Source organism: Takifugu flavidus, chromosome 17 (assembly GCF_003711565.1).
Source record: "Takifugu flavidus isolate HTHZ2018 chromosome 17, ASM371156v2, whole genome shotgun sequence".
NCBI classification, from domain to species: domain Eukaryota; kingdom Metazoa; phylum Chordata; class Actinopteri; order Tetraodontiformes; family Tetraodontidae; genus Takifugu; species Takifugu flavidus.
In genome coordinates, this window is record NC_079536.1 from 2,482,648 (window position 1) to 2,506,154 (window position 23,507).

The 23,507-nt window shown below is 48.6% G+C and overlaps 4 protein-coding genes across 27 annotated transcripts in view; 3 read left to right on the forward strand and 1 right to left on the reverse strand.

The window, feature by feature from the left end:
* Positions 1-5,529, forward strand: part of LOC130513651 (collagen alpha-1(XVIII) chain-like) — a 51,237-nt gene extending 45,708 nt beyond the window's left edge. For 14 of the 20 annotated variants that reach the window (XM_057012520.1, XM_057012522.1, XM_057012523.1 and 11 more), the window contains 24 exons: positions 153-188; positions 397-459; positions 593-628; positions 703-786; positions 882-992; positions 1,068-1,148; positions 1,222-1,257; positions 1,346-1,399; positions 1,495-1,551; positions 1,640-1,690; positions 1,793-1,834; positions 2,205-2,288; positions 2,390-2,417; positions 2,494-2,562; positions 2,649-2,680; positions 2,758-2,856; positions 2,936-3,080; positions 3,140-3,213; positions 3,291-3,419; positions 3,498-3,545; positions 3,644-3,706; positions 3,823-4,020; positions 4,093-4,208; positions 4,282-5,529. In XM_057012520.1, coding sequence (XP_056868500.1) covers positions 153-188; positions 397-459; positions 593-628; positions 703-786; positions 882-992; positions 1,068-1,148; positions 1,222-1,257; positions 1,346-1,399; positions 1,495-1,551; positions 1,640-1,690; positions 1,793-1,834; positions 2,205-2,288; positions 2,390-2,417; positions 2,494-2,562; positions 2,649-2,680; positions 2,758-2,856; positions 2,936-3,080; positions 3,140-3,213; positions 3,291-3,419; positions 3,498-3,545; positions 3,644-3,706; positions 3,823-4,020; positions 4,093-4,208; positions 4,282-4,483 — 1,938 coding nt within the window. In that variant the 3' untranslated portion in view covers positions 4,484-5,529. Of the gene's footprint in view, positions 1-152; positions 189-396; positions 460-592; positions 629-702; positions 787-881; positions 993-1,067; positions 1,149-1,221; positions 1,258-1,345; positions 1,400-1,494; positions 1,552-1,639; positions 1,691-1,792; positions 1,835-2,204; positions 2,289-2,389; positions 2,418-2,493; positions 2,563-2,648; positions 2,682-2,757; positions 2,857-2,935; positions 3,081-3,139; positions 3,214-3,290; positions 3,420-3,497; positions 3,546-3,643; positions 3,707-3,822; positions 4,021-4,092; positions 4,209-4,281 lie in introns of all 20 variants that reach the window. The other 6 variants (XM_057012512.1, XM_057012529.1, XM_057012528.1 and 3 more) reach the window with 4 other exon arrangements.
* A 162-nt stretch (positions 5,530-5,691) lies between these two features.
* LOC130513767 (apolipoprotein D-like) lies at positions 5,692-7,158 on the forward strand. Its single transcript, XM_057012784.1, has 5 exons — positions 5,692-5,844; positions 5,913-6,017; positions 6,093-6,214; positions 6,661-6,749; positions 6,828-7,158. Exons 1-5 carry the CDS (start codon positions 5,830-5,832, stop codon positions 7,061-7,063), a joined length of 567 nt encoding a protein of 188 aa, XP_056868764.1. The 5' UTR covers positions 5,692-5,829; the 3' UTR covers positions 7,064-7,158.
* Positions 7,159-7,827: 669 nt separating this feature from the next.
* On the forward strand, positions 7,828-10,507 carry ggh (gamma-glutamyl hydrolase (conjugase, folylpolygammaglutamyl hydrolase)). The gene is made up of 9 exons (XM_057012783.1): positions 7,828-7,992; positions 8,134-8,239; positions 8,308-8,358; positions 8,955-9,039; positions 9,108-9,246; positions 9,515-9,621; positions 9,812-9,902; positions 9,966-10,100; positions 10,185-10,507. The coding sequence occupies exons 1-9, from the start codon at positions 7,899-7,901 to the stop codon at positions 10,301-10,303; spliced, it is 927 nt and encodes a 308-aa protein (XP_056868763.1). The 5' UTR covers positions 7,828-7,898; the 3' UTR covers positions 10,304-10,507.
* Positions 10,508-10,580: 73 nt separating this feature from the next.
* Positions 10,581-23,507, reverse strand: part of LOC130513765 (dipeptidyl aminopeptidase-like protein 6) — a 103,255-nt gene continuing 90,328 nt past the window's right edge. For all 5 annotated transcript variants that reach the window (XM_057012780.1, XM_057012781.1, XM_057012782.1 and 2 more), the window contains 23 exons: positions 23,342-23,436; positions 22,886-22,960; positions 21,935-21,987; positions 21,224-21,305; positions 19,234-19,354; positions 16,172-16,326; positions 15,998-16,095; positions 15,779-15,902; positions 15,668-15,706; positions 15,490-15,597; positions 15,319-15,410; positions 15,193-15,240; positions 15,001-15,119; positions 14,858-14,929; positions 14,484-14,591; positions 14,336-14,405; positions 14,067-14,261; positions 13,917-13,971; positions 13,619-13,718; positions 13,186-13,244; positions 13,033-13,105; positions 12,864-12,937; positions 10,581-12,433 (listed from right to left, as the gene is read on the reverse strand). In XM_057012780.1, coding sequence (XP_056868760.1) covers positions 12,284-12,433; positions 12,864-12,937; positions 13,033-13,105; positions 13,186-13,244; positions 13,619-13,718; positions 13,917-13,971; positions 14,067-14,261; positions 14,336-14,405; positions 14,484-14,591; positions 14,858-14,929; positions 15,001-15,119; positions 15,193-15,240; positions 15,319-15,410; positions 15,490-15,597; positions 15,668-15,706; positions 15,779-15,902; positions 15,998-16,095; positions 16,172-16,326; positions 19,234-19,354; positions 21,224-21,305; positions 21,935-21,987; positions 22,886-22,960; positions 23,342-23,436 — 2,165 coding nt within the window. In that variant the 3' untranslated portion in view covers positions 10,581-12,283. The remainder of the gene's footprint in view (positions 12,434-12,863; positions 12,938-13,032; positions 13,106-13,185; positions 13,245-13,618; positions 13,719-13,916; positions 13,972-14,066; positions 14,262-14,335; positions 14,406-14,483; positions 14,592-14,857; positions 14,930-15,000; positions 15,120-15,192; positions 15,241-15,318; positions 15,411-15,489; positions 15,598-15,667; positions 15,707-15,778; positions 15,903-15,997; positions 16,096-16,171; positions 16,327-19,233; positions 19,355-21,223; positions 21,306-21,934; positions 21,988-22,885; positions 22,961-23,341; positions 23,437-23,507) is intronic.

The following is a 23,507-nucleotide window of genomic DNA, read 5'->3' on the forward strand; positions in this document are numbered from 1 at the left end:
ACCACTGTTGGTGTGATGGAGGAAATAACCATTAACATGTACATTTTTCCATGGGCATCATTAGCAATTGTGAAGTAAAAGTAATAAAAAAATATAATTCTAGACCATAATTACTGTACAGGTAACACATATTTTTTCTTTCTTCCTGACAGGGTAATGATGGAGTCCCAGGACAGCCAGGTCTAAAGGTGAGGTCATATCGACCCGGGCCAGACGGGCTCTTTAATCCCTGTGTCCTTCATTAAGTTGTTAATTGCTCTGTGTTTTGCCTTTTCAGTCCAGTCTGTGACAAAACAAAAATGAGACAAAGCGTCTTGTAAAGTTGTCTTTCCAGCTGTGCTGTTGACCCATCTGTCCGAGGTCAGGCTGACTGTTGTTTCTCTGTGTGGCCTGTAGGGGGAGCCAGGCGTCGCAGGGTCACCTGGACTTCCAGGACAGGAGGGCCTGAAGGGCAAAGAGGTCAGTTCAGCTCAAATCATTCGAGACGTCATACTAAATGACTGGAGTAACAGGATTGAGATTTTTTCCTTTTACTTTTTCAAGCTCTCATGAGACAAAGAGTTAAACTAACACGGAGGTTTGTTGTCCACAGGGTCCGATGGGGGTCAAAGGTGAACCAGGACCAAAGGTAACGCTGTTACGGATCTGCGGCGTGCACCAGTGGGGGTGGCCTTAATGCAACTCATCCAACTTGTTTTCCAGGGTGAAGCAGGAAGAGATGGACTCAGTGTACATGGTCCACCAGGACCCCCTGGACCTCCAGGTGCCATTATCAACCTCCAGGAAGTAAGCAGTGAAATCGACTCTCCAACTAAAAATGGTGGACCGGTGACTTCCCGATCGGGCTCGATTATTCTGACGTCACTCCTCTTCTCGTCCAGCTTCTCCTCAATGACACAGCAGGAGCCTTCAATTTCTCAGGGGTTTTTGAAGCTCAGGGCCCAAAGGGTGACATGGGGATACGAGGAGTTCAAGGGCCTCCAGGACTGAAAGTGAGTGTGATTAGAAGAAGATTCTCTGTGCGACCCTGCTGAGGTACGGAGGAGATCACCGTGTTTTCCACCCAGGGTGAAAAGGGAGAGCCGGGACACTTGCTTTCAGAAGATGGCACCGTCATCACGGGCCCCACCGGACCAAGAGGACACAAGGTTATTGTTTTGGTTCTTGGGGTCTAATTTGGGTAGAATATGGATTTTGAAGAGTGGAATATTCTGTTTGCAGGGTGATGCCGGTCTGCCTGGAACTCCTGGAATTCAGGTGAGGATCATCAGGAATCCTCTCATCTCACTTTGATGGAAATCCTCTCAGTGCATCTCTAAAAGTCCGTTTTTTTTTTCCTTTAAAGGGACCAGTGGGACCAGCGGGACCCAAAGGAGAATTAGGCTTTCCTGGACGATCCGTAAGCAGCACAAACGCACCGAACGTTCATTATCATTAGGTTTATGAGCTGAAATGAAGCAGATGAACTCCCACAATTCCGGTGTTTCTGCGCAGGGTCGACCGGGCCTGATGGGACCAAAAGGAGAGAAAGGAAACTCTGGAGGCCCGCCGGTCCGCCTTAGTTCTTAGGTTTTTTTAGTTTTAGAATGTGATTGTGAGCAAAACTGGTTTTATTTCTCTGTTTCCTGCTTTTGTTTAGGGACCTCCAGGACCACCGGGACGCCCGGGAATGTTCAACTGCCCCAAAGGAGTAAGCTGTCACACACACGCACACACGCACACACACACACACACACAGTTACCAGGTGCATTGGTCATCCCTGTGCTGACTCTCCTCCTCTACCCTCTGAAGACAGTCTTCCCCGTCCCGCCCAGGCCTCACTGCAAAATGGCTGTAAGGTTCCACCGGTACCGACGATAAAACACGCGTTTCCACATGCATGCGTGCGTGCACGTTTGTCTAATCATGCGACTCTAACCCGAAAATCCCCCCCTGACACTTTCATCTGCGGTTCATGTGGCTGTTTTCTAAATATCTGACGCCAAAATGGCCGACTGAGGTAAATTAGCGACGATGACGCCACATGAACATCCAGCATAACCTCGCTCACCTCGCCCTGCTTTAGTAACGGAGCAGGTGGATGAATGAAGTCCTCCAGCTCTTGATCACGTGAGACTTTTCCTCTCTGTGTGGGTGACGGGTGCACGTGTGCACGTGTGCACGTGTGTGTGACTCTGGCATCGACTAACTTCTTCTCACTCAGAACTGTTGCCGAATGAATCCCAAATACACCTGCTTGCTGCATGTCGAGGCTGGAAAGGTGAAGGTTCATTGCGACAAGAACGAGGTAGCGCCGTGCATGTTGATTAACGACATCCATTCTGATCCTTTCTTTTTTAAATTTAGATTTGGAAATATTCTAATTTTGTGGGGTTTTATTTATTTCAGCTAAATCCCAATGGGACTATTGTTTATGGTGAGTTGGGGCATCATTTTTATAAAGTGTAGCTATCAAATGCACTTAATAAATATCATAAAATGTTTGGTCCAAGGCACCTGTCAGCCTGGACCCAAAGGGGAAAAGGGGGATCACGGTCCTCCTGGGACGCCGGCAGAAAGACGTGAGTCAGATTTCAGGTTAAATATTGGGGAAAAAAAGAAATTTTAAAAAAAAACAGTGATTAAAAAATGTTCCTGTGTGTTTTAGTTTCGCAGGGAGTTGATCCCAGGTCAGGCTGGGTAAGTTCCAGACTGTTGGTGCTGTTTAAAAGAAGCGTGAGGATTCCCATGCCTGACGTGGCTCTTCTGTGTCTCAGGGGTCGAGGGGAGAGCAGGGCTTCAAAGGACAGAAGGGAGACAAGGGGGAGGCAGGGTTACCAGGACGAGCGGGGACCCCTGGAAGACCAGGACTTGTGGTGCGTTTCCATGGATAAAACTCCCATCCTCTTGTTTTGGTAGAATAACTAATCATCAGCTTGTTGCTGACTCATTTAGGGACCCAAAGGAGAATCAGTGTTGGGTCCACAGGGACCACCTGGGATGCCAGGTTCACCAGGCTCACCAGGCTTTGGCAAAACAGGACCAGTTGGCCCTCCTGGACCACCGGGGCCTCCAGGACCTCCTTCCAGATATGGTTCAGGTACTTTTCATCAATATTTCCTTAGCACACTAAAGGTACTAACTTATTTCTGTTGACAGCTTTAACCATTGCTGGTCCCCCCGGCCCCCCTGGACCCACCGGACCTCCTGGACCTCCGGGTAATGGAGCAGCTGTAAGTGAAGCTCTCTACTGTTCACGGTGTGGAGCCCGATTCAGGAGAGTCACTGTTTTTCCATGTTTGTCCCTCAGTTCAGGACATTTTCATCCCGGGAGACCATGATGCAGCAATCCTCCAGGGACCCCGAGGGAACGCTGTCGTATGTCACAGGAACAGGAAGTCTGTACCTGAAGGTCTCGCAGGGATGGAAGGAGGTCCAGGTACTATGTCAGAGCAGCGAACCCGGTTTGTAGATGCATAGCTTAAACCTCCACATGCTAACGTGTGCTGTCGCGCAGCTCGGGGATCTGATCCACGTCTCCAGCAACATCATTCCACAAGACGAGGTCATTGCTGCTGAGATTCCCACTCCTCCTTAAATATGTTCCCTTTGGAAATGCTGCCCAGTGGATTCATTATTAATCAATTCCTCCTCTCATTTTAGCCTCAGGTTGCTTATCAGATAAGAGGAGACACGATGGAGCGAATCCCTTCAGCTTCTCAGCGCGTGAGTGGACTGATTTGAAAAGAACTGCAGGACAAAATGTGGACGTGGGTTTCAGAGGCGCTGAGGAGCAGCTGAGTGGTTCTTACCGAGCTTCTCCTCCTTCTTCTGGCCCGCAGCTCAACCTGGTGGCGCTGAACCAGCCCCACTCGGGCGACATGATGGGGCTGGACGTGGCCGACCGCTTGTGTTACGAGCAGGCCAAGGCCATGGGGCTGCCGCCCAACTACCGCGCCTTCGTCTCCTCCCACAGGCAGGACCTGGTCCACGTGGTCTATCCGGGATTTCGGGAAACTTTTCCGATAACCAATCTCAGGGTGAGCGGTCTACTGTTGCTGCCCACTCAAAGCTTTTTCCTCCCGGTACCCAACCGTAGTTTTCTTTCTTAGGGAGACGTGATGTTCCGGAACTGGCGGTCCATATTTAACGGCAACGGTGGGCCAATCAGCCCCAGGGTACCCATCTACTCCTTTGATGGCCGGGATGTTTTAGCAGACCCCTTCTGGTCAGCGATTCGTACACTTGAGCTTTATTTTTGTCTTTTCCCCACTTGACACCTTTCCTCCTCCCTTCTTCAGGCCCCAGAAGAGCATCTGGCACGGGTCCACCAGCACAGGGACGCGAGTGATGGACAAACACTGCGAGACGTGGCGAACGGACCACGTGTCCGTGGTGGGCCAGTCGTCCAGCCTGGCCGGCGGCCTGCTCCTCGGCCAGCAGATGCGCAGCTGTTCTAACCAGTACATTGTTCTCTGTATAGAGACCCACAAGAACCTTTGAACCTCCTCAGTACCACTCCACTACAGAACCCTCCACAGCCACCTTAAATGTTCAGCGCACGGCGGAAGAGCGGCTTTCCTAGAAACATCCCCGGTGCTACGTGTAGTGTTTTCAGGAGCGCATTGGATCCTGTTGTTCTTATTCTCGTCTCCTGACATCACTGTTCTTCCCGAGGCCAGACGATTGGTGCTTAGAAAAACCAAGATATTGACCAGAAAAGTAAGCTAACGTGAAAGCGACGCTGTGGATCTGGACTTTGTTTCCTGTCATTATTGTCATACAGATTTCACAGGTTAAAACAGATATTTCACTTTAAAGAAGCTGTTGGCACATAAAGAGGCGGAGTTTTAACAACAGTGACGCTAATGCGGCTAGCTTGTATTCCTGCTAAGATGCTACACGTAGCGCCTCCAGAGGAGACGCTCGCCCGCTCTACAGCCGTGTTATGACGTTATTTTTCTAGTTTTCCTCTGAAAGTAGAAACATCGGCGCTGAAGAGACCCACCCTGAAATGTAGCCAATTTCTACTCTTGATAGATTTTCAGACTTTTGTGATGGAAAAGCTACTACTTTTGTTTACAGGTCGTCCTCGAGACTCTTAAAACATTTCAGATTTCTGCCACCAAAGTCACGTTTAAATGCACTGTACTTCATCTGAAACAAGATCTTCTGGTTCCACCTTTTCCTTCGTTTGGTTCTTTTGTTTTCATCCTCGCGATCTCACCTGTTAGCAGCTCTAACTCACAACAGGATATTTAATTTAAACTCGATTTATTTATACCGTCACAGCACATAACATGAAATCAGACGACTGAATTTAACTTATCGTGTTGTTTGTCAAATCTGACTGGTTGTTCTCTCTTTTTGCCTCCGCTTTTGTACTTTTGTAAAGCAAATCCCACAGCGGCCAAAACCAGAGTCCGAAAAACACGATCGAAAACAAAAAAATAAAGACTGAAAGAAAATCCACGGAGAAAGTGAGAGAATGTCTTTTTGTATAAATATTGGTGCTTTGTTAAATAAAATTTCTCTTTTCATAACAATGATTTCGCTTCTTTGCTTCGTCTGTGGCACCACGGCAGGACAAAAAGCAACCCCCCCCCCCCCCCCATAAAAATCCACCTGTAATCTCCGGTCTATGACCTGGAACACTTTTCCCCCGTTCCCAGCTAGTTTTTATCCCGAAGGTTAAAGGCTGCACATGGCTCCTCAAACATTCTACCTTCCAAAGGTCTGTTTTATGAGCTGAGCTGCGTTCTTGTTTTGCACCGTGCAGAAAAGTCAATATAGAGAATTAGCTTTAGCACGTTACAGCACAAGCTGTGGGGTGTTTGGGCCACGCCGACATGGAGGATCTCCAGGTACTGGTTTGCTCTCCTGACAATGTTAAAAATCTGGTTGTTTTACTCGTGCTAACTTTGGTACGAAGGTGCTGTTTTGGATCCTGGCGGCTGCTGCAGGACTGAATGCTCAGTCTTTCCATCCTGGCAGCTGCCCTCAGTCTCCAGTCCAAGTAGATTTTAACATCACGAAGGTAAAGAAATGACTCTTCAGGTGGTTTTCTGCTCAAACATCTCATGCCATTGACAGGCATCTGCTTATTTTCTAGTACATGGGCACCTGGTATGAAATCGAGAAGCTCCCAGCCATGTTTGAAAGGGGAAAATGCATCCAGGCCACATACAGTCTTCTCAGTGATGGGACGGTCCACGTTCACAATGCAGAGCTGCTGTAAGAACCAGACACAACGTAATTAAGTCCATTTACTCAGGTTCTCCAGAACAAGCAGCCTAACAAGCTGCAATGTGATATTTCACACGATTTGCTCTATAATTTAAGTAAAAGCTCCAGTTTTAGTTGTTCAGTTCGATCAAGTTCAATCTGAATTGTATCGCTGTGGATTCCTGCAGATCACTTTATGACGATATTATCTTGTGGATCAGCTGAAGGGACATGTTTTAAACTTCGCGGTTGCGTTCTTGCTCAATGGGCCAGTTGGATCTGTGAGGTCAAAGGTGACGTTTAGTCCCTAATCGATTCTAAAACATCAGCAGAGATTCCACCTATTGACTCTTCCTCTATTGCAGTCATTTGAAAACGTGGCTTTTCCCAACTTTATATTGAGTAGGATACGGAAGCAACGCTACTTTTATCAATGAGTCTTTTTCTTTGTAAAGACCCAACGGGAGGATAAACTCCATCAACGGTGTCGCCAAAGTTAAAAACTCCTCCCAACCTGCGATTCTGGAGGTCAGCTTCGTTACAGGTGATCAAATTTAACACGCTCAGCCAACATTACGATGACGCACAGCATCATAAACGAGTCTTTATCCCTCCATAAAAGGCGTGCCAGATTCTCCTTACTGGGTTCTGTCCTCGGACTACCAGTCCTACTCTCTGGTCTACTCTTGCTTCGACTACTTCGGCCTTTTCCACGTGGATTTTGCCTGGATCTTGGCCCGCACACGGGCGTTGAGCGAAGACACGCTCGCCCAGTTACACAGGAAGCTGGAAGCTGCTGGCGTGAATGTGAACAAGCTCACTGTCACCAATCAAAGCGGATGTGATGGTTTTATTTGATGACCAAAATGGAAATGAAACCAAATATTTCAGAACAAATAACACATTATTCAATTTCCTTTCGGGGATGAATAAAGTAAATCTTGAATCCTTTATTCCAGTCAACTGTTATTGTCCCCCCAGGACAATGAGACACACCTGCAGAGTGACTATAAAAAGATCCATTCTAGAAAGTGTTGTGTTCTGCTGCGAAGCATATTTACATCTAAATCCCTGTTGTAATCTAGTCTAAATTATTCATCAAAACCATTTCAATGCAAAGAAAATAAAATGCATTAATGTTTGCTTTACTATCAAGAGCTTTTTAGGAATATATGTGTGAAATGTGTGTGAAAGATAGCAAAGTCTTAGTTTTAGTATATTTACAAATTAAGACTAAGAGTTATGACAAAATAAATAACAACAAAATAATGCACCAGCATCCATTCAGCAAATTTGTTGTAATTTGAATTTTAGATAATTTTAAGTCACTGTTATGATTAGTTATAATGTCAAAAAATAAAAAAAGCGGTGGTTAAATTTAACAATTCGACAGGTTTGTAATATTTCCTTTTCAGACTGTCTCTGTTCCTGGTTGTCTAATGAAATGGCCACAGATGTTTCCAGTAGGTTATGAGAGCTTGAAATATTTTGGTTTTGTGCTGCTAATAAACCAATTTTTCTGAAATTAAACCCATTCTGCAGTGTCCTACAGTATTTGCATGATTAGGGTTAGCTTAAAACCGTGAAGCTTTAATTTTGAAACAACCCACCGGAACTGGTTTGTTGCAATTTCCGTTCCGAGTCGCGCTGGTCTCGCGCTGCAGCAGCTTCAGTTTGATGTGCGTGGTGCAAAATGTTTGCGTTTCTGCTCTTTTCCATTTGGTCTTTAACCATTTATTCCGCTGCTTTTCCAATTGTGGATGAAAGCAATGACAGACCGATTATTGGTAAGTTTAATTTAATTTAATTTTTTAAAGCTACGCCTCGGCAACTAACTTTCCGTCAAACTTCGCCGTTGGGAGGCAGCTAGCGGCGCACCAGCTGCGGCTTTATCCCTCATATTCCTCAACATATTTTTCTAATTTCAGGTATTTTGGCTCAGGAGGTTCGTTCTCCGAGTCCTTATATCTCTTATATCGCTGCTTCGTATGTGAAGACCCTGGAGTCGGCGGGAGCCAGAGTTGTACCCGTCATGTGAGCTTTTGGAGCCATATTTCAATGTCAAAGCTGCCAACTTTGGGCTTTAACCTTTATTTCTGCAGGGTCAACCAGACAGAGGAGGAATATAAGGCTCTGTTCAACTCCATCAATGGGTAAATAAAGATTTACACACTCGGCGACACAAAAAGAGCTGGTAAAAGTGATTTTGGGGGGAAACGATCCCACATTAATGTGACTGGACAGTAAAATCTGTTTAAATATTAATTTAAACACTCCTTTACAGTAAATGTCCAGTTGAGACAGAAAAGGAAATATCTGTAAATATCTTTCCAATATTGCTTAAAAGAAAGTGATCAAATAAAAGCTGACATTTAGGGCAAATTTAAGCAGAGGTTTGAACGTTGGTGATTACAAAACACTGCATTGATTCACGATGATTAATCATGTTAAAGAGCAGACGGATAAAGGACGAGAAGACGACGACTTTCGGTCGTAGAATCATCATGTCGCTTAAATAATCACGATTTGTTAGCAAGCTCTCACAAATCATGGAAACGAGCAAACCTGATAGAGAACATCCCCCGTGGCCAAAAGGAAATGATTTAGTTTCCTGCTCTGCCTGTCAGGATGGATCCCAACGAGTAGAATCTGATGGGATGTGACCCAGCACGACTCCGTCACCAACCTGCCGCTGTTTGAATGAGCCGCATCGGCGTTCGTGTCGTAACCGCCTCTGTGTCATTCCCAGAATCCTCTTCCCAGGAGGCGGAAGCAACCTGGTGACGTCTTTGTATGCCAGGTCTGCCAAAATCTTCTATGACCTGGCTATTGAGGTAAAATAAGAGAACCTTAGTGTGCAGTGCGCCTGTTGGATTAGAGTAAAGTGTGTGTTTGTGTTCAGGCCAATGACAGAGGAGACTATTTTCCTGTGTGGGGCACCTGTCTGGGCTTTGAGGAGCTGACTTATTTGACTCTGGGAAAGCTGGTTCTCACCAGGAACAACATGAGAGACGTGGCGTTACCGCTGAACTTCACCGATGGTATGGACCCCCATTTGTAGATGTCTCATAAACGCACTCATTTTTGCTCTATTTCAGCGCGATTTGTCATGTTACATTTCTAAAGAGGATTAAAAAGATTATCCTATGAGAGGATGAGATTTGGTATGAAACTGTCAAAACTGGGTTGCTTTTTTTTTTTTTTTTTTTTTTAAACTCTGTTGTTAAATTGTTCTCAATAGCCAGAAAAGAATTCTAGCTTCTGTGTTTAACGGATGGTTTAGAAAGGATTATTATGGATTGATTTCAGATGCCAAAGGAAGCAGGATGTTCAAAGGCTTCCCAGCAGATCTGATGAGCGATCTGGCTTCCGAGTCTCTGACGGCAAACGCTCACAAATGGAGTTTGGCCATGTCGGTATGTTACTTTCTATTTAGTTGCTATGTTAGACTCCACATAAGCCCAAATTTCCCCACTGTTTCCATATTTTGAAAGAAACGCATCCTTTTTTTGCAACATTTATAAGTCGAAGGTAAAAAGGAGACAGAAATGTGTAGGAATTCAGATTAACCGTGTCTTTGCTGTCATTTTTCTGTGGTTCTTTTAGTCTTACAACTCAAACGTGGAGCTGAAGAAGTTCTACAAAGTTCTGTCCACAAACTCGGACGGAACTCTGGAGTTTGTGTCAACAATAGAAGGTAGGTCTACTGTAACTTACCATTGCTGCTCATTTGGAGCTGCTCTAATCCAACTCTCGGCAGCCTACAGTTACCCCATTTACGGGACGCAGTGGCATCCAGAGAAGAATCCCTTTGAGTTTTTGAAGGCTTACGTTCCACACTCGCCGTCGGCCGTCAGGACCACCTTCTACATGGCTGAGTTCTTCGTTAGCGAAGGTAGGAAAAAGCCTCCTTTGGTAGCAGCGTGACGGGCTCGACCGCCTCCTGACCTGCGTGTTGCGCTCATTTGTGTCCTCGCAGCCAGGAAGAACAAACATCGCTTTCAGTCCGAGGCTGAAGAGCAAAAGGCGCTGATTTACAACTACAGTCCTGTTTACAGCGCTCCAAACAGCACCTTTGTGCAGATCTACTACTTCTGATTGGATCTGCAGCCTGAGCTTGTTTAGCTTTTTACCTTCATCCTACTGAGTGATGGTTCCGCTTGATTTTATCTGATCCAATCAATGAAATGTGACTAAAAAATTAATTTATTGAGTATCCCGCTCACCAGCTATGTATCCTAATCATTGCATTCTGAGAAAGTTTTGAAATCTTTATTAAACTTGATGCTTCTATTCAGCGAAGATGGTTGAAAGATGGTCGTTCCTGAGCCGACAGTCAAACCAGTCCACCAAAACAAAAGACCGAAGGCTGATAAAATATCTATTTTCTTTATTCTAACATTAACCTTCATGCCACAGTCTGAGAATCATCTCCGTCAATGCTTTGGAATACAAAGTTGAGCATCTTGAAAATGTCCTCAACCACTGGCAGGAGAGCTCAACGTGGCCGCCAGGATTAACACGGACAGCAACCCAAAAGAGTCAAATGTGACTTCCAAAATGCTTTATGCACAAATAACACCCAATAATAGTCATTTTCCTTTTTTTTTGTTTTTCTTTTCCTCTAGAATAAAATGATATTTGTATAACATTTACACATCAAGCTGACGAGACTGGGATCTCAATCACAACACTACTGGAAATGTACGTAATGCAGTCCAGTAAGAAACATTCAATATGTCAAAAATTACCATGTGGTTCTCTGGTGGACGGCGCGGCAACTAACCTGCTAACATGCAATCGGAAAAATGCAAAAAAGAAAACAAATGTGCCTCCAGATCTGATTCTGTTCAGTACAGTTGGTACGAGAGACTTTTTTTTCCAGCAACAGACTCTAAATTTCTTCTTCACGCTTCAGCAAACGCAGGTGCCGTCTGAGGGCAAGTTTCTGTTACAGCTTTTAATAATTCTCTTTTTTTAGCTTGAACAAAAAGCTGCCAGTTTATTTTCCTGTGAAGTTTTTACAAGAGCCCGCTGTCATGTTCTTGGGGTGGGGAGCTAGCTTAGCATAAACACAGCAGTGGCATAACGACGAGCTCTCGGGGAAATCCGTGCTCAAAGCATGTACACAGTGCAGATTCCCAACCAGTTTCTATTTTTCCCCCCTCAATAGTTCCTCAAAAGTGTAACTGGTGGAAAGGTTCATTGTTACGGGCCAATTTAGCTTCACAGCTAATCTTAGCTTGTTGAAAATCAGCTCCATCTCTTGTGATTATTCCCGTACGATAGCAAACGGATGAGTTTAGTCTTGTTCTAATAAATGCCGCAGCAGGAACTTTTCCAACAAAGTAAGGCACAGTGATTAAAACAAGAGAACGCTTGGATAAATCTGGATCATCCTTGAATAAATGTTAGGAAATCTGTTCTGTAAACCCCCCCTCTTCTGTTTATGCGATTCAAACACAGGAAAATGAAGCGGTGGGATGGAACTAACATAGATGTCGGAATATCATCGCGGAATGAAAGTTTGTGTGCTATTATACGGACTGTAAGAACAACAGACACAACCACAGTCCAACATGAAAGTTCTCCACAACTTTTAAAAATAGGTAACAGTTCTTGGTATCCACACCGCCTCAGACACCGTCAGGGAAAATCCAGCGTTCCGCGCTGAGCCCCTTGTTCTTCAGGAATGTACAGATCCCAGCAGGCTGTATCCTCTGAGGGGTTCCTTTTCCTTCGCAGCTTCAGAGTTTGCCAGAGAGCGGATCTTTTCTCTGGAGCATTTTAGGAGCAGGTCCGTTCTGCTCTGCAGAGGAGACCTATTAAAACCGTATTCCAGACATCGGGTGGTCAGGGCCTTTGGGGCCGAGGGTGGAGGTGAGTAGATCTGTCCTCAGCCGGAAAGGCAGTCTCGGCTTCAGCATGCGGATGCCGGGAGACCAAATGAACATTAGAGGATGGGAAAACGGGGCAGAGATGAGGACTGTTGGTGTTGTGCTCAGGAAAAAGGACCATGATGGAGTTAAAGGTAAGACTGGGAAAGCTTGCTGAGCATGTACGGGTCAGGAGGCCAAGCTAACCCTCTTCTTCCCCCTCCTCCTCCAGCACGCCTTCGAACGCCATCTCTGGTAGCCTGAAGCACTCCTCAAAGAAGTTCACCAGGGACTGGCTGAGGTGCTGCCGCGTGGCTTCGCTGTGCAGGAAGTGGCTTTCATCTGGGTAGATCTAAGGAGAAAAAGACGTCGGTGAGTCGCATCCTGGTCCTGAACCCCTCTTTGTAAACAAAGGAACCGGTAACCCCGGGATTCATCGGTTAGCTGAGTCTGGATCCATCTGTAAACTGGTGAGTAAATGCCAGGCATGATTGTACCAGCCCGACCCGAACCCTGGTCAAACGGGAGCCGTCAGGTTCATGAACGCGTGCACATCCGTCAGCCAACATTCTGCTGCCGTCTTAATTGGATTACAACGCCAAAGGAGAGTCTCATAATCTCATTAAGATGAATGAAGGCTTAGAGAGGGGCTAATCCTGCGCCTGCTGCAGGATCCCGCTGGGATCACAAAGCCCCCAAAGGTTGGAGGAGGGACTCGACCAGGCAGAGACTAATTGGATTATTTGTAATTACAGCTGAAGGAGGGGGCACAGTTCACCCACCTGTAAGGTGTAGTTGGCCTTTTCGTTGATGAGCTGGCTGATAAATTTGGCTGTGTGCTGGAAATGAACTTTCTCTGGGACGACATAACGAGACAACACGTCACTGACAACGTCCTTTATTATTATTATTTCTGTTTGTTTCAGAGGAGGCAAAAAAAAAGTGTCACACCGTCTGCTGTTGGATGAATAATGAGGAACTTCTTGTCCATAAACTGAGATGCTCTGTGTGCGAGATTGGCCATCTGGGGAGCAAGAAGACGGTAAGGAATAAGCTTGGGAGGTGGTCGGAACACAAGCGTGAAGGTGGCAGAGCTGATCTCACCGTGTAGGCCCTGGGGTCCGGCTTGGGCAGTCCCAGATACCGTTCTGAAAACGCAGAGGCTGCGGAGGAAAGAGCAAAGTCACAGAGTTGTCATTTCTGTCCCGTTCTCTGGTGTTTCCACTTTGTCCTACTTCATATTCAAATATATTCATCCATCTGCATTTCCCTCATCTGCAATTCTAAACACCTACATCGGCGCCAGCAGCAGAGCACGAGAAATGAAACATAGTTGGTGTAAAATTAGTCAAAATGTGACAGACACCCAGCCCGTTCCTGCCGGCGAACGCCCTCCAGACGCTAGCCGAGTCGAGCTGGGACTCGTCTGGAACTGTCACGATAGAACCTTTTCTCCATCAGGACTAGAATCACCACAGCTGTGTGAAGGCGAAGGTGTCGCTTCTGAATTATTCCAAAAGCAAAGAACAGAAATTACCATATAATTCAAAATCGGTGATGGGCGAGAGGATGGCGCCGCACTTGACCGGAGACTCTTCGCCGCTGACCAGCAGGCTGGTCAGGTAGCCGCCGTACTCCTGAGACAGGACAAACAGCATTTGAGATTCGGATGGTGGTCACAGGTTCCACAGCTAATTAGATTTAGACCAAAGTTTAATTTTCTGATGAGTTAACGAGCATATTCAATGAGCGAAATGCTGCCATCTGCTGGATATTCTTGGTACACGCGTTCTTTTTGAATTTGCCAAGCTGGAGACATTTGTGACGATTCTTACCTTCCCAAAGGCGCCAACCCTGCTTTTGTCAATGTAAGGCTCTTTCAAAATAAAACTGCAGAAGACAAATGGAGGCTCCAGTTAGTTAGAAACCTCTTAAACCTTTTTGTACCCTTAAATTTAGAGCGACAAGGGTGAAGCGTGACACACCTGAGTGCATCCTTCTGGTCCTGCTCCTCAAAGACGCCCAGCCTCTTCTGGATGCGATGCAGCAGGTTGGTACCCTGGAAACCGCTCCCCCGCCCGTCGCAGCGCACCACCACGGCGCCGAAGCTGCTCGCCAGCACCGTGGCCCAGTCCATGTGAAACTGCTCCGTCACCACCTGACCACCAGGGGTCCCATCGCTGCACACAGGCACAACACAATGCTGGTAAATGCACTCCGGCGAGCGCGCGTGTCCTCATACGTTCCTACGTACACGAGCAGCAGCAGAGGATAGTGGGCCGTCCCGGTGAAGGACGCGGGTTTGAGGATCTGCATGGACAAGGCTGGAACACAGACAGAACTTGCTTAGTCGACGTACCGATGAAGAAAAGGCTCATTTCTGATTTTTCCCTGATGCCTACTGTAGTCGTCCATGTTGATCTCTTTATACTCCACCGTGGGCATCTGCAAAGCCTCCAGGGTCAGCCTCAGGTTCTCGTTGTTCTCCAGTTTATGGACTTCTGAGACACCTGGGGATGAATGTGCGTATCAGGGCAAGGACACGGCCTCGGTGGAAGCATAAACCGATGTAGCGATCAAATGGCTGTATGCTGATGTGGCTGTTGGGACGGGCATAATTTAACGAGGACATCATTGTCAGCAGTAATGTGATTACTGGACTCCGTCCCACTGCACAGGTGGTGGTTCTGCAGTGCCACTGAAAGCCAAGGACGTCTCCGCCGCTGCGGCACAAGGTCATTGAACACAACACGGTCTTGGAGATACGGACACTCACTCTCCCCGTCTTTTGTCTCACTTTCTGCGTCCCTCTGGGTTTTGTAGATGGCTACAAATGGGATATCTGGACCTGAAGGAGGAAAAGGAAAGAGTTCTGTACCACCGCACGTCAGCGTTTTGAACAGATTCCAGTTTCCAGACCTTTGCAGCTGAGCAGGAAGTAGCTCATGTTGTGGCTGAAGGAGCCGCTGACGTAGCCGCAGCTGTCGGACAGAGCGCAGGACAGGCAGCGGCGGTTGAAAGACCCAAAGGTGTCGGCGCTGCGGCGGCGGGGGAGGGACAGTTTAAGCTTGGAGGAAATGTCCTGATGTCAGCTGGAGAAAAAGACATTACCTGTACAAATGTCTCCGCTTTGGACCGTCCTCTGTGCTCAGGAAATATCTACGCAGAGAGAAGCGCTCATGAGTTACGTCAGAGAGAGGCAGGAGAAGATTTCACAGTTGTCCTGTGTCGTCTCACATCAGCTGGCTGTCCTCATTATAGGCCAGGACCTGCGTGACGTCCCAGTCCCCTGACGTGATGGACTGCAGCGTGTCCGTGCTGGTGTTCGGCTTGGGCGAGAGGGTGAAAACATTTCCAAGATCACAACAGATTGTGCGTTAATCGGAAGAACGTGGGAGCTTGTTGTACCTGGGAGATGGACATGGAGATGTGGAAGAACTTCCCCCTGCCTCCTTGTGGGATGGCACGCGTGAAGAAGAGCTTCAGGCCATCTTTGGAGAACAGAGGCTTCTCATTCTGTCGTTAGAAGAAGTGTTAAGTCCCAGAAGCTTGGTACCATGCTAACGTGCTAGCGTGGCGGCCTCACCTGTCGGTGGAGCCATCCTTCACTTTCATCCTCGTGTTTCTGCACACACAAGCTTCAGTGTTCAGGTCTCGTGTGACAACGGGACACACAAACACACAGACACACACCCACCTTGGTGCAGACCCCAGTCGTGGCCTCACACAGAGTCAGTATGGAGATGTTCTGCGCTCGGTTCAACCAGTTGACGGCCAGTTTGGTGCTGGTGGCCCATTTCACCATCGTCACATAGTACTCGCTGAGGGGGGAAAGAAAGTGATACAAGGAATTCTGTCCAGTTCCAGGACCATACTTGACTAAAGGAGGTGGGGCACTTTGATTCCTGAGTCTCACCCGATCCTGGGATCGTCAGGTCTCCTCATCTCGATGGTGTGGAGCGGCCCGTTCAGGTTCTCCACGTACAGAGTAATGACTGGGTTCTCCTCTCCAGCCTGGATGTTCCCCCAAAACAAAAGATTAAAGCAACAAATCCGGCTTGTCAGCACTCATGTGTTAAGTTCTTCCTACTTTCGGGTAGTGGTACTCCTTCCCCATGGGGTACAGCGAGCCCGTGAACATGGGCAGCTCCATCTTGGGCACCAGCGTGTCGTTGATGGTGGCGTACGCTAACCTGGCTCCATCGGGGGACCACCAGTGGGCGATATGGGAGTGGAAAATTTCCTCTGGAACAGCAAAAGTCAGGTCAGGTCACTTGACTGGCTTCAAACACAACTTCCCAGGAGGAAGTTCCCCAGGAACCAGGCACAGGGCAGGAGCCTGCACTGCCCCTGGTGGGGGACATCAGCACTGCTGGCTCAGCCATTGATTTCAAGGGTAAATAGCAACTCCAACTGTAGGATGGTGGGCAGCAGTAGCGCAGTGTGTTGGGAGACGCAGTGGGTTGCTGGTTCAAGTCCCAGACATGGACAAAGCTCAGGTGCTCCCAGATCACCAAGGTGCACCCAAGCAAGGCCAAGACCCACCATGAACCAGCAGCCCACCCAGGGCCGCCACCCCCACCACCCCAACATCAACCAGAGGGAAGCCAATGCCCAGATTCTAAAAGCCTCCAGCAGGGGGCAGCAGTGCCACACAGCACCAGCGCAGAATAAAACAAACACCCAAAACAGCTTTAATCTGATCACAACTGGTTTACTTATACTAACACATGATACCTTGTGTTTACGTACAGATTCATTGTAAAACATGCAATCAAGTGAAAGTAGATCAATAGTTGTTGTCTGGCTCATTCCCAGCCTGCTTGGCTGACATTCCACATCCCCACCCACCTCAAACAGAAGCACCTGCCGCTATAAATACCATCACTTCCAACACACACCTGAGGTGCCAGGACAGGGAATAGAACCACACACATTGAGCATCACTGGAACCTCATCCACAGCTTCTAGAACAGTCAGAACCCAGTAGAGAACCTGACATCTTCCAAGTCATCAAGGCTCCCAGAACTCATCCTTGATTCCACCAACCACCTCCCCAACACATCCTCGTGCACCGTCATATCTTCCTGTGTTGACGGTGGTGAGCCAACATCCCGCCGGCTCAGCCCACCAACGGTGCGATAAACAGACGCCACTGTACAAACCAGCCTCTCGATGTAAGCAATCATCTTGCCAAACATCTACGAGGGCAAACGCCTGTTTTTTATCTTGACGCAGCAGACTAATAAACACCGGTTTCCCTGGGCTGTTCCGCTGTCATCGGAATCAGCGCGGCCTCCGTAATCAGGGGGATGACAGAAGAGCGGAGGCTCTCCGGAGGCTCCCAGGACCATCATGCTCTGGCTGCGCCACTGTTTCAACCCAGGGATTAAAATCTGCAGTCTGAGCCAGATTACTCGCCAACGTTTCACCCCCTCGGCATCCAATCACAGCGCACGCCGTTATCCTGGCCTGACCTCCAGTCGTCAGCAGTGGAACTGGTGCTCGAGGAGCACCGACGTTCCGCTTGTTGTTCTCAAGCGCCGCCAGCTGGTTTGGAGCGCGTCCACGAGGTCGCCGCAAAAACCGTTTAGAGTCCGCGGAGGGTTCCGTGGTGACGGGGTCAGCGGGGTGAGGTCTTCCTCACAGGTGGGTCTCATCACTGACGGGGGGCCGAGGGTGCAGGAGGGGATCTGTGTCTGATGCAAGACCAGAATAGAGGCGGGTCCCTCCCACTTTTGCGGCAGTTTGCTTTGATGTTCTTTGATTTGCCTGTAATTAATCCCCCATAACCTGCACCGACCGTTATGGGATGCTGCGAAAAACATAGAGGATGGGTAGAAAACGGCAGCCGCGTCACAACAACTCCGTTCAAGCACTTTCTCGGCAGATGCGTTCGGATTTCAAAGAGCAATTAAGAGAATTTGACTTCCTTTAAAGCTCCGAGACGTCGTCAACAAAGACAGCAGGGTAACGTGATCCATCTGGCACGTCCCAACCTTCTGAAGCCGCCGCTGCCGCCGCATCACTGGCTCGGATTTATCTGCTTAATAAATGTTGCAGTGTAAATTATGAAGCCTTTAGCAGCTCGTAAATCTGAGTCGGGGGGTCAGATGCTGCAATAACGCCCTGATTAATGTTTAAATGGCTGAGATTGGATATTTCTCTTGAGGAGCAGCCTCCGCTGCCAGTCTGGATAACGTGAGGATGTGCCTGTTAATTAAATCCAGCATTTCTGCAGAGGAACCACGATGCAGCTGTAGTCTGGTTGTAACCAGATAACCTCTCTGCAGCTCCCCCATCCTCAGAAACCGGCTCGCTGGCGCTCGTTCAACCTTCATTTATCGCCGCGTGGAGGATAAACAGCTTGTCTTCTCTCCCCGCGTCTCCATCTGCTTTGCCCCCTGATTAAAACGCTGTTCCGCTGGAGCAGAGACGGCACCTGCGCGGCAGATATAAACATATTAGCTCAATGCTAACCTGCCTGCTGCTGCCTGCGAGGCAGGCGAGTCTGTGATTGGTGGCGCTTGGAGACCGCGGTGACATCTGAATCATCCACGAGAGCGCCGAATTAATGCAAATCAGCCCCGCGTAGAACGTGCGCTGGTGTTTCAAGGCGCCGTGGTGAGCTAATTGGCAGACTTTCCCTTTTCAATTTACCTGCAGGAAATCAAGAGCTACAATTCGAACGCTCTTGTAGACGCGGGGGAGCGCCGCCTGTCTCGTGCCATTACTCGCTAATACACGTTTAGCTGCAGAGTGAGAGAAATGAGATTGAGGAGCAAGATAAAGGGAGGGAAAGCAGTTCAGGTTTTCCATCAGGGACGTGCACAGACAGAAGAGCCTATTTTGTCAGGCTAATGAAATAATCCCAGCAGCACCTACGGTGTGTATTACCGACGGCCCTCAGCGCGTCAAGTGCTCGCATGAACTCTCGGCTTTCATCAACTTCAGGCGATGAACTTCAACTTGATATATTTTTTTCTGGCAACCTTTGAATCTTTAATCAAAAAAAGGCTCCTGTTCAATGGGTGGGCGACGCTTCCTTGGCTCGGCGATGAAAAGCACAAGTGTAAAATGATATCCGTGTTTGAATGTGTTTTATTAGCATGGCTGCAATGCTAATGTCACCCGTCAATGGGTCGCTCTTACCTTCATACAGCCAATCGCTGAGCCCGTTGAAGATGCTGCCCTCTTTGCCGGTGGACACCAGACGTATGGACCGGCTCTCCACCGTCGAGCGATAGTAGATGTTGTTTTCAAAAATGAAGATCTACAAGGAGAGAGGAGTAAATCTCTTCTGTTCAGATGATCACACCTGCTGGCAGGTCAAAGGATTCACACCCAGGAAAGAAGTTCTCCTAATTTATGATAAGACTCCAAACCCCGGGGACAAAAATGTGACTTTGATGCCGTCCTTTGGAGACCTGCAGGGCTTTTGGAGATAACTGAAGGTCAGCTCTTTCATTACAGGGAATAATAGAGCTGCAGCACCCACGGAGAGAACGGCAGGAGGGGCGGCTCTCGGGGCTGGGGGTTCTAAAATGTTACGCCGCTAATGCCATGCAGAGGGCGATCTCGGGCTATTACGGAAACGGTTTGTTCCACATCGCAGGGATTATCACCCGCAGCTCCCACTTTGTTGCCGATTCTGTAAAATAGATTCAGCTATAAACTTCAACTGGAGGCAGGAAACAGTCTCCGCAGATGGCGCCGACATGCTAACTTGACTGTTGGGGCGCACCTTTGGAGAGGAAAGGTCTCTCCTCCAGGCAACACAAATACGTCACATTCATCTGAAGAACCGCAGTTCGGAGGCCCGTTGGTGCGGATGGCGTCCCTGTATAGAAGCTAATCTAGGCCACGGCGCGGAGAGGAGACCTGACCCCGTTCTCTGCTGGGAGCGAGCGCGCTCCCCCAACCGTGGATCCGGAAGGGCGGAAGGGAATTTCAAGATTTGAACAGAGAACCAGTTGACTTCAGCCGCCAGCTGCAGTAACGTGCACGCTCCCGTCCCACCGAGCACTAAAGTTCTGTCTCTGTGGAAACGCCTCGGCCCCCCAGGGAAGGTTAGCCTGAACCCTCTGGATTCACTCGTTTGTGCAGAGTCACGCTCAAGCAGACTGAGCTGTTGCTCGTGTCACCAATTAGACGGGTTTGGAGCCCAACAACTAGCTTAACATGTGGCAGGACAGATGGGTTTGGGAGTGTAAATAAGGGCATGTGTGCAGGTTCTCTGTAGGACAGAGAAAGGGATTTAATTACGTGCACGCTGCATTTGGAAACGGGATAACAGGTGGGCTGATTTATGCAGATCAGGTGTCTAAATATGAAATATGGGTTGTTGTGGGGGGGTTTTGTTGGGTTCTTTTTTCATTTTAACCTCCACCCCTGAGATGAGAGGAGCATGCGGCGCCTCGGGGAAAGCAGCTGTCGCTAGGCAGCAATCTAACACGAGCGGCGGCACTGAAATTTTCCCCCAATGTGGAGAAACTGGAGGCTAAACGCAGCGAGTGTGTTAATTAATCCGCTGACGAGATAACAGGTAATTAATAGCATTGTGCTGCAGGATGTTATCACTTTCAGAGTGTCAGCGCCGCGACCGGAGTAAAGCTCATTAATGCTCCGACAAGTTCCGCCGTGGGATGATGAAGGGAGGAAAAATGACTCCACTCTTTATCTGACAAACAACACTTTTGAAATTTGCGAGTTTGTTTGAGAATCGTTAGGATGAACGTTGACTGTAATCCTGCTCATTCCGGACCGTCAAACCACAACATCGGCAGCAATTCCTCAAAAGTAAAAACCTCAAAAGTTGTGGCTGATCGTAGAAAAAGAAAAGCCCCCGTCGGTTGAGCTAACATTGGAGACTAAAATCCCAACAGGAAATCCTGCATCAGCTCACAGACTCCTTTAGCAACTGGGCCTCGAGCCCAGGAAAGCTCCGTGAAGGCTAACGCTAATGTCTTCAAGTGTCAACGTCGTCACTAGTGCACGCTAGCCTCTCTGTCCAGTAATAACAGCCCATTTATCCTCCCTGACCCTCTCTAACCAGTCTTGAAGAGGAAGATAATGATGTTTTGCCATTGCAACGTTATCATTTTCAGTCTCAAGTTCACCAGGAAAGCGGCTGAAGTCTTACCAGTTGCTGACCCTGCGGTCCCCAGCCGGCGTACTGCAGCTGAGCGTTTCGCACCTCTGGCGGGTTCAGGTTCCACGTCTCCCTGTGGTGGGGGAGGGGGAGGGGGGGGGGCAGGAAGGACAGAGTCAGCGTTCTGAGACAGAAGCAGAAAGTGCAGGCTGCAGAACTGGAGCCCCCATCTCGCGGGGGCCGAGGATGAATGAGGTCCTCGGCAGATGACGTGCTACCACTGGGTGGCAGCACTGATACAGGTTTGAACAGAGGCTGGAACCGAGGCGACGAGGCTGTAGATGGGATGGGAGTGAGCTGAAAGTGCTGCACGGTTGGACATTTATGCCCATACTTTCAGCCTTGGCTTTCAGGTTCATGCTTTTTAAAGAAATCCTTTCATTCTGCAGGTATTTGAACTGCTCATCAGTAAAGGACAAAAGAGCAGCAACTGCCTGAACAACGGTTGAAAGCACCCACTTCTAATTGGTACTTTAACGCCATGTTACCATGCAAATACCTCTCCTTTCATCAGTTCTGAAGTAAATACAGGTGTGAGCCTCCGCTGCCATTCAGAGGTGGAAATGACTGAAATACCATGTGATGTTCACGGACGATGCCAGGGGCACATTCACATCTGTGACTCCCCACAAAGTGGAAATGAGCTGCAGCAGGCAGCCGGGTCAAGTGAGATATTAGCGAGCGGCCGCGTTGCCTACTTACGGCGTCTCCAGGCTGCAGATGATGTAAAAAGCTGTGTAGGAATACTGGTACACCTGGAAGAAAAGAACAGGCCACAATACATCACCCTGCATGTGAAGCGACCTAGTTTGATGAGGTTCTTTGGGAACCAACACTTTCAGCCCTTAACGTGACGTCGGTGCGGCAGAAAACTACGGAAACGCAACTCTGAAAGCGAGGGATGCCTCAGAGCTCAGCGCTGGGACCGCTTTCATTCACGCTACACGTGCATCAAGGCCAGTGCGACGACGTGAGTCCAATCAGAGCTCCTGTTTCACAAATGAAAGCTGATTATTCAGCGTGGGCAAGTTCCGACATACACACGCGGTAGCTAATCAAAATGCTAACTTCATGATGTGTGTGCGTTAGCCGCGTAGGATGGCGTGTTGGAGGAGCGGCAGCACTTTAGCTCAGGGGGTAACGCCAAATGCAAACACGCGTCGCGCGGTGCCGCCGACATCCACGGAGCTGGTGATATATTTTCAGTACGTCAGACAAAAACGCAACATTCAAACACAAACAGCGCAGACGAGCCCTCGCTGGCAACTCAGCGGCGCACGCATTAGCGAACAATTCCGTCTAATATATCGACTTCCGATGCGTTGATGCGTTTGGGCCGCCGGCAGAGCTGATGTAATGCTAAATTTTGAACTAGTACCATTTCTTCCGCCGCTCTCTGCTAGCCTGCGCGGCGCGGAGGCAACCTTTGCGTTTCGCCATCTCCCTCTGCGCTCTCGCTGCTCTGCCGCCCCCCCAACGCCATTTCTTGCGGGCAGCGGTGTGCGACAGGCCGTCCCAACCTGCCATGATTACTTTCTCCTCCCACCCTCCCTCATTTTCCTCCCCTCTGCACCTCCCGCCCAGCGAAACAGCTGACAAATCTGGCTGTCAGCTCTTTAATTCAAAAAACAAGCACACAAATGAGAAGCTCACCGGAGCGACGTTGTAGGCCAACAGCACATGCTTCATGTCGGGAGACACCTCGTACTTGCTGGCTTTGTACATTTCCTGCAAAGCAAAGGCAAACGTGAGGGAAGGGGACCCAAAAAGATGAGTCCTTTAACCATGCGTGGTGGTTTTCATCACGCCGCTCCTTAAACGACCGAGTTTGACGGATTGCTCGGCTCCTGGAATGGGAGTTGCATTAATCTCTGCGTTGGTGCCTGACGCCTGATGCGTCGACACCTCCAGCCGCCACGGCTCTGACGCCGCGCGTCCATCTCGGGCTTTAGCGATGCAGCTCACGCCGCGCCGTAATAATGGAACCGCTTTGGGTGCTTTTGATTTGCTGACAGTGGAGGAAAAGTTTTAATTTAATTCCCGGCCAGACGCAGCCAGCTCTCCGCTCCTGTGGGAACGTTAAACAGAACTGAGAGAGGAAGCACTTACGAACTTCTTGTTGTGCACCAAGATGGACTTTTCTTCCGTTTCCACGTTGTACTTGATGACATCGCCGCCGCGGCTGCGGTACAGCAGCTCGTGACCTGCGGGGAGACGGAGAGGTGAGACCCCGCGGTTCCACGCGCCTCCTTTTCTGCTCCTTCGTCTGGATTTA

Coding starts and splice junctions, on each gene's coding strand:
- LOC130513767 (XM_057012784.1), top strand. Junction 6,018..6,092: donor TAGATTTTAACATCACGAAG/GTAAAGAAATGA, acceptor CTTATTTTCTAG/TACATGGGCACCTGGTATGA. Junction 6,215..6,660: donor GTTCACAATGCAGAGCTGCT/GTAAGAACCAGA, acceptor TTCTTTGTAAAG/ACCCAACGGGAGGATAAACT.
- ggh (XM_057012783.1), top strand. CDS start 7,899: ATGTTTGCGTTTCTGCTCTTTTCCATTTGGTCTTTAACCATTTATTCC. Junction 7,993..8,133: donor CAATGACAGACCGATTATTG/GTAAGTTTAATT, acceptor TTCTAATTTCAG/GTATTTTGGCTCAGGAGGTT. Junction 9,040..9,107: donor TCTATGACCTGGCTATTGAG/GTAAAATAAGAG, acceptor GTTTGTGTTCAG/GCCAATGACAGAGGAGACTA.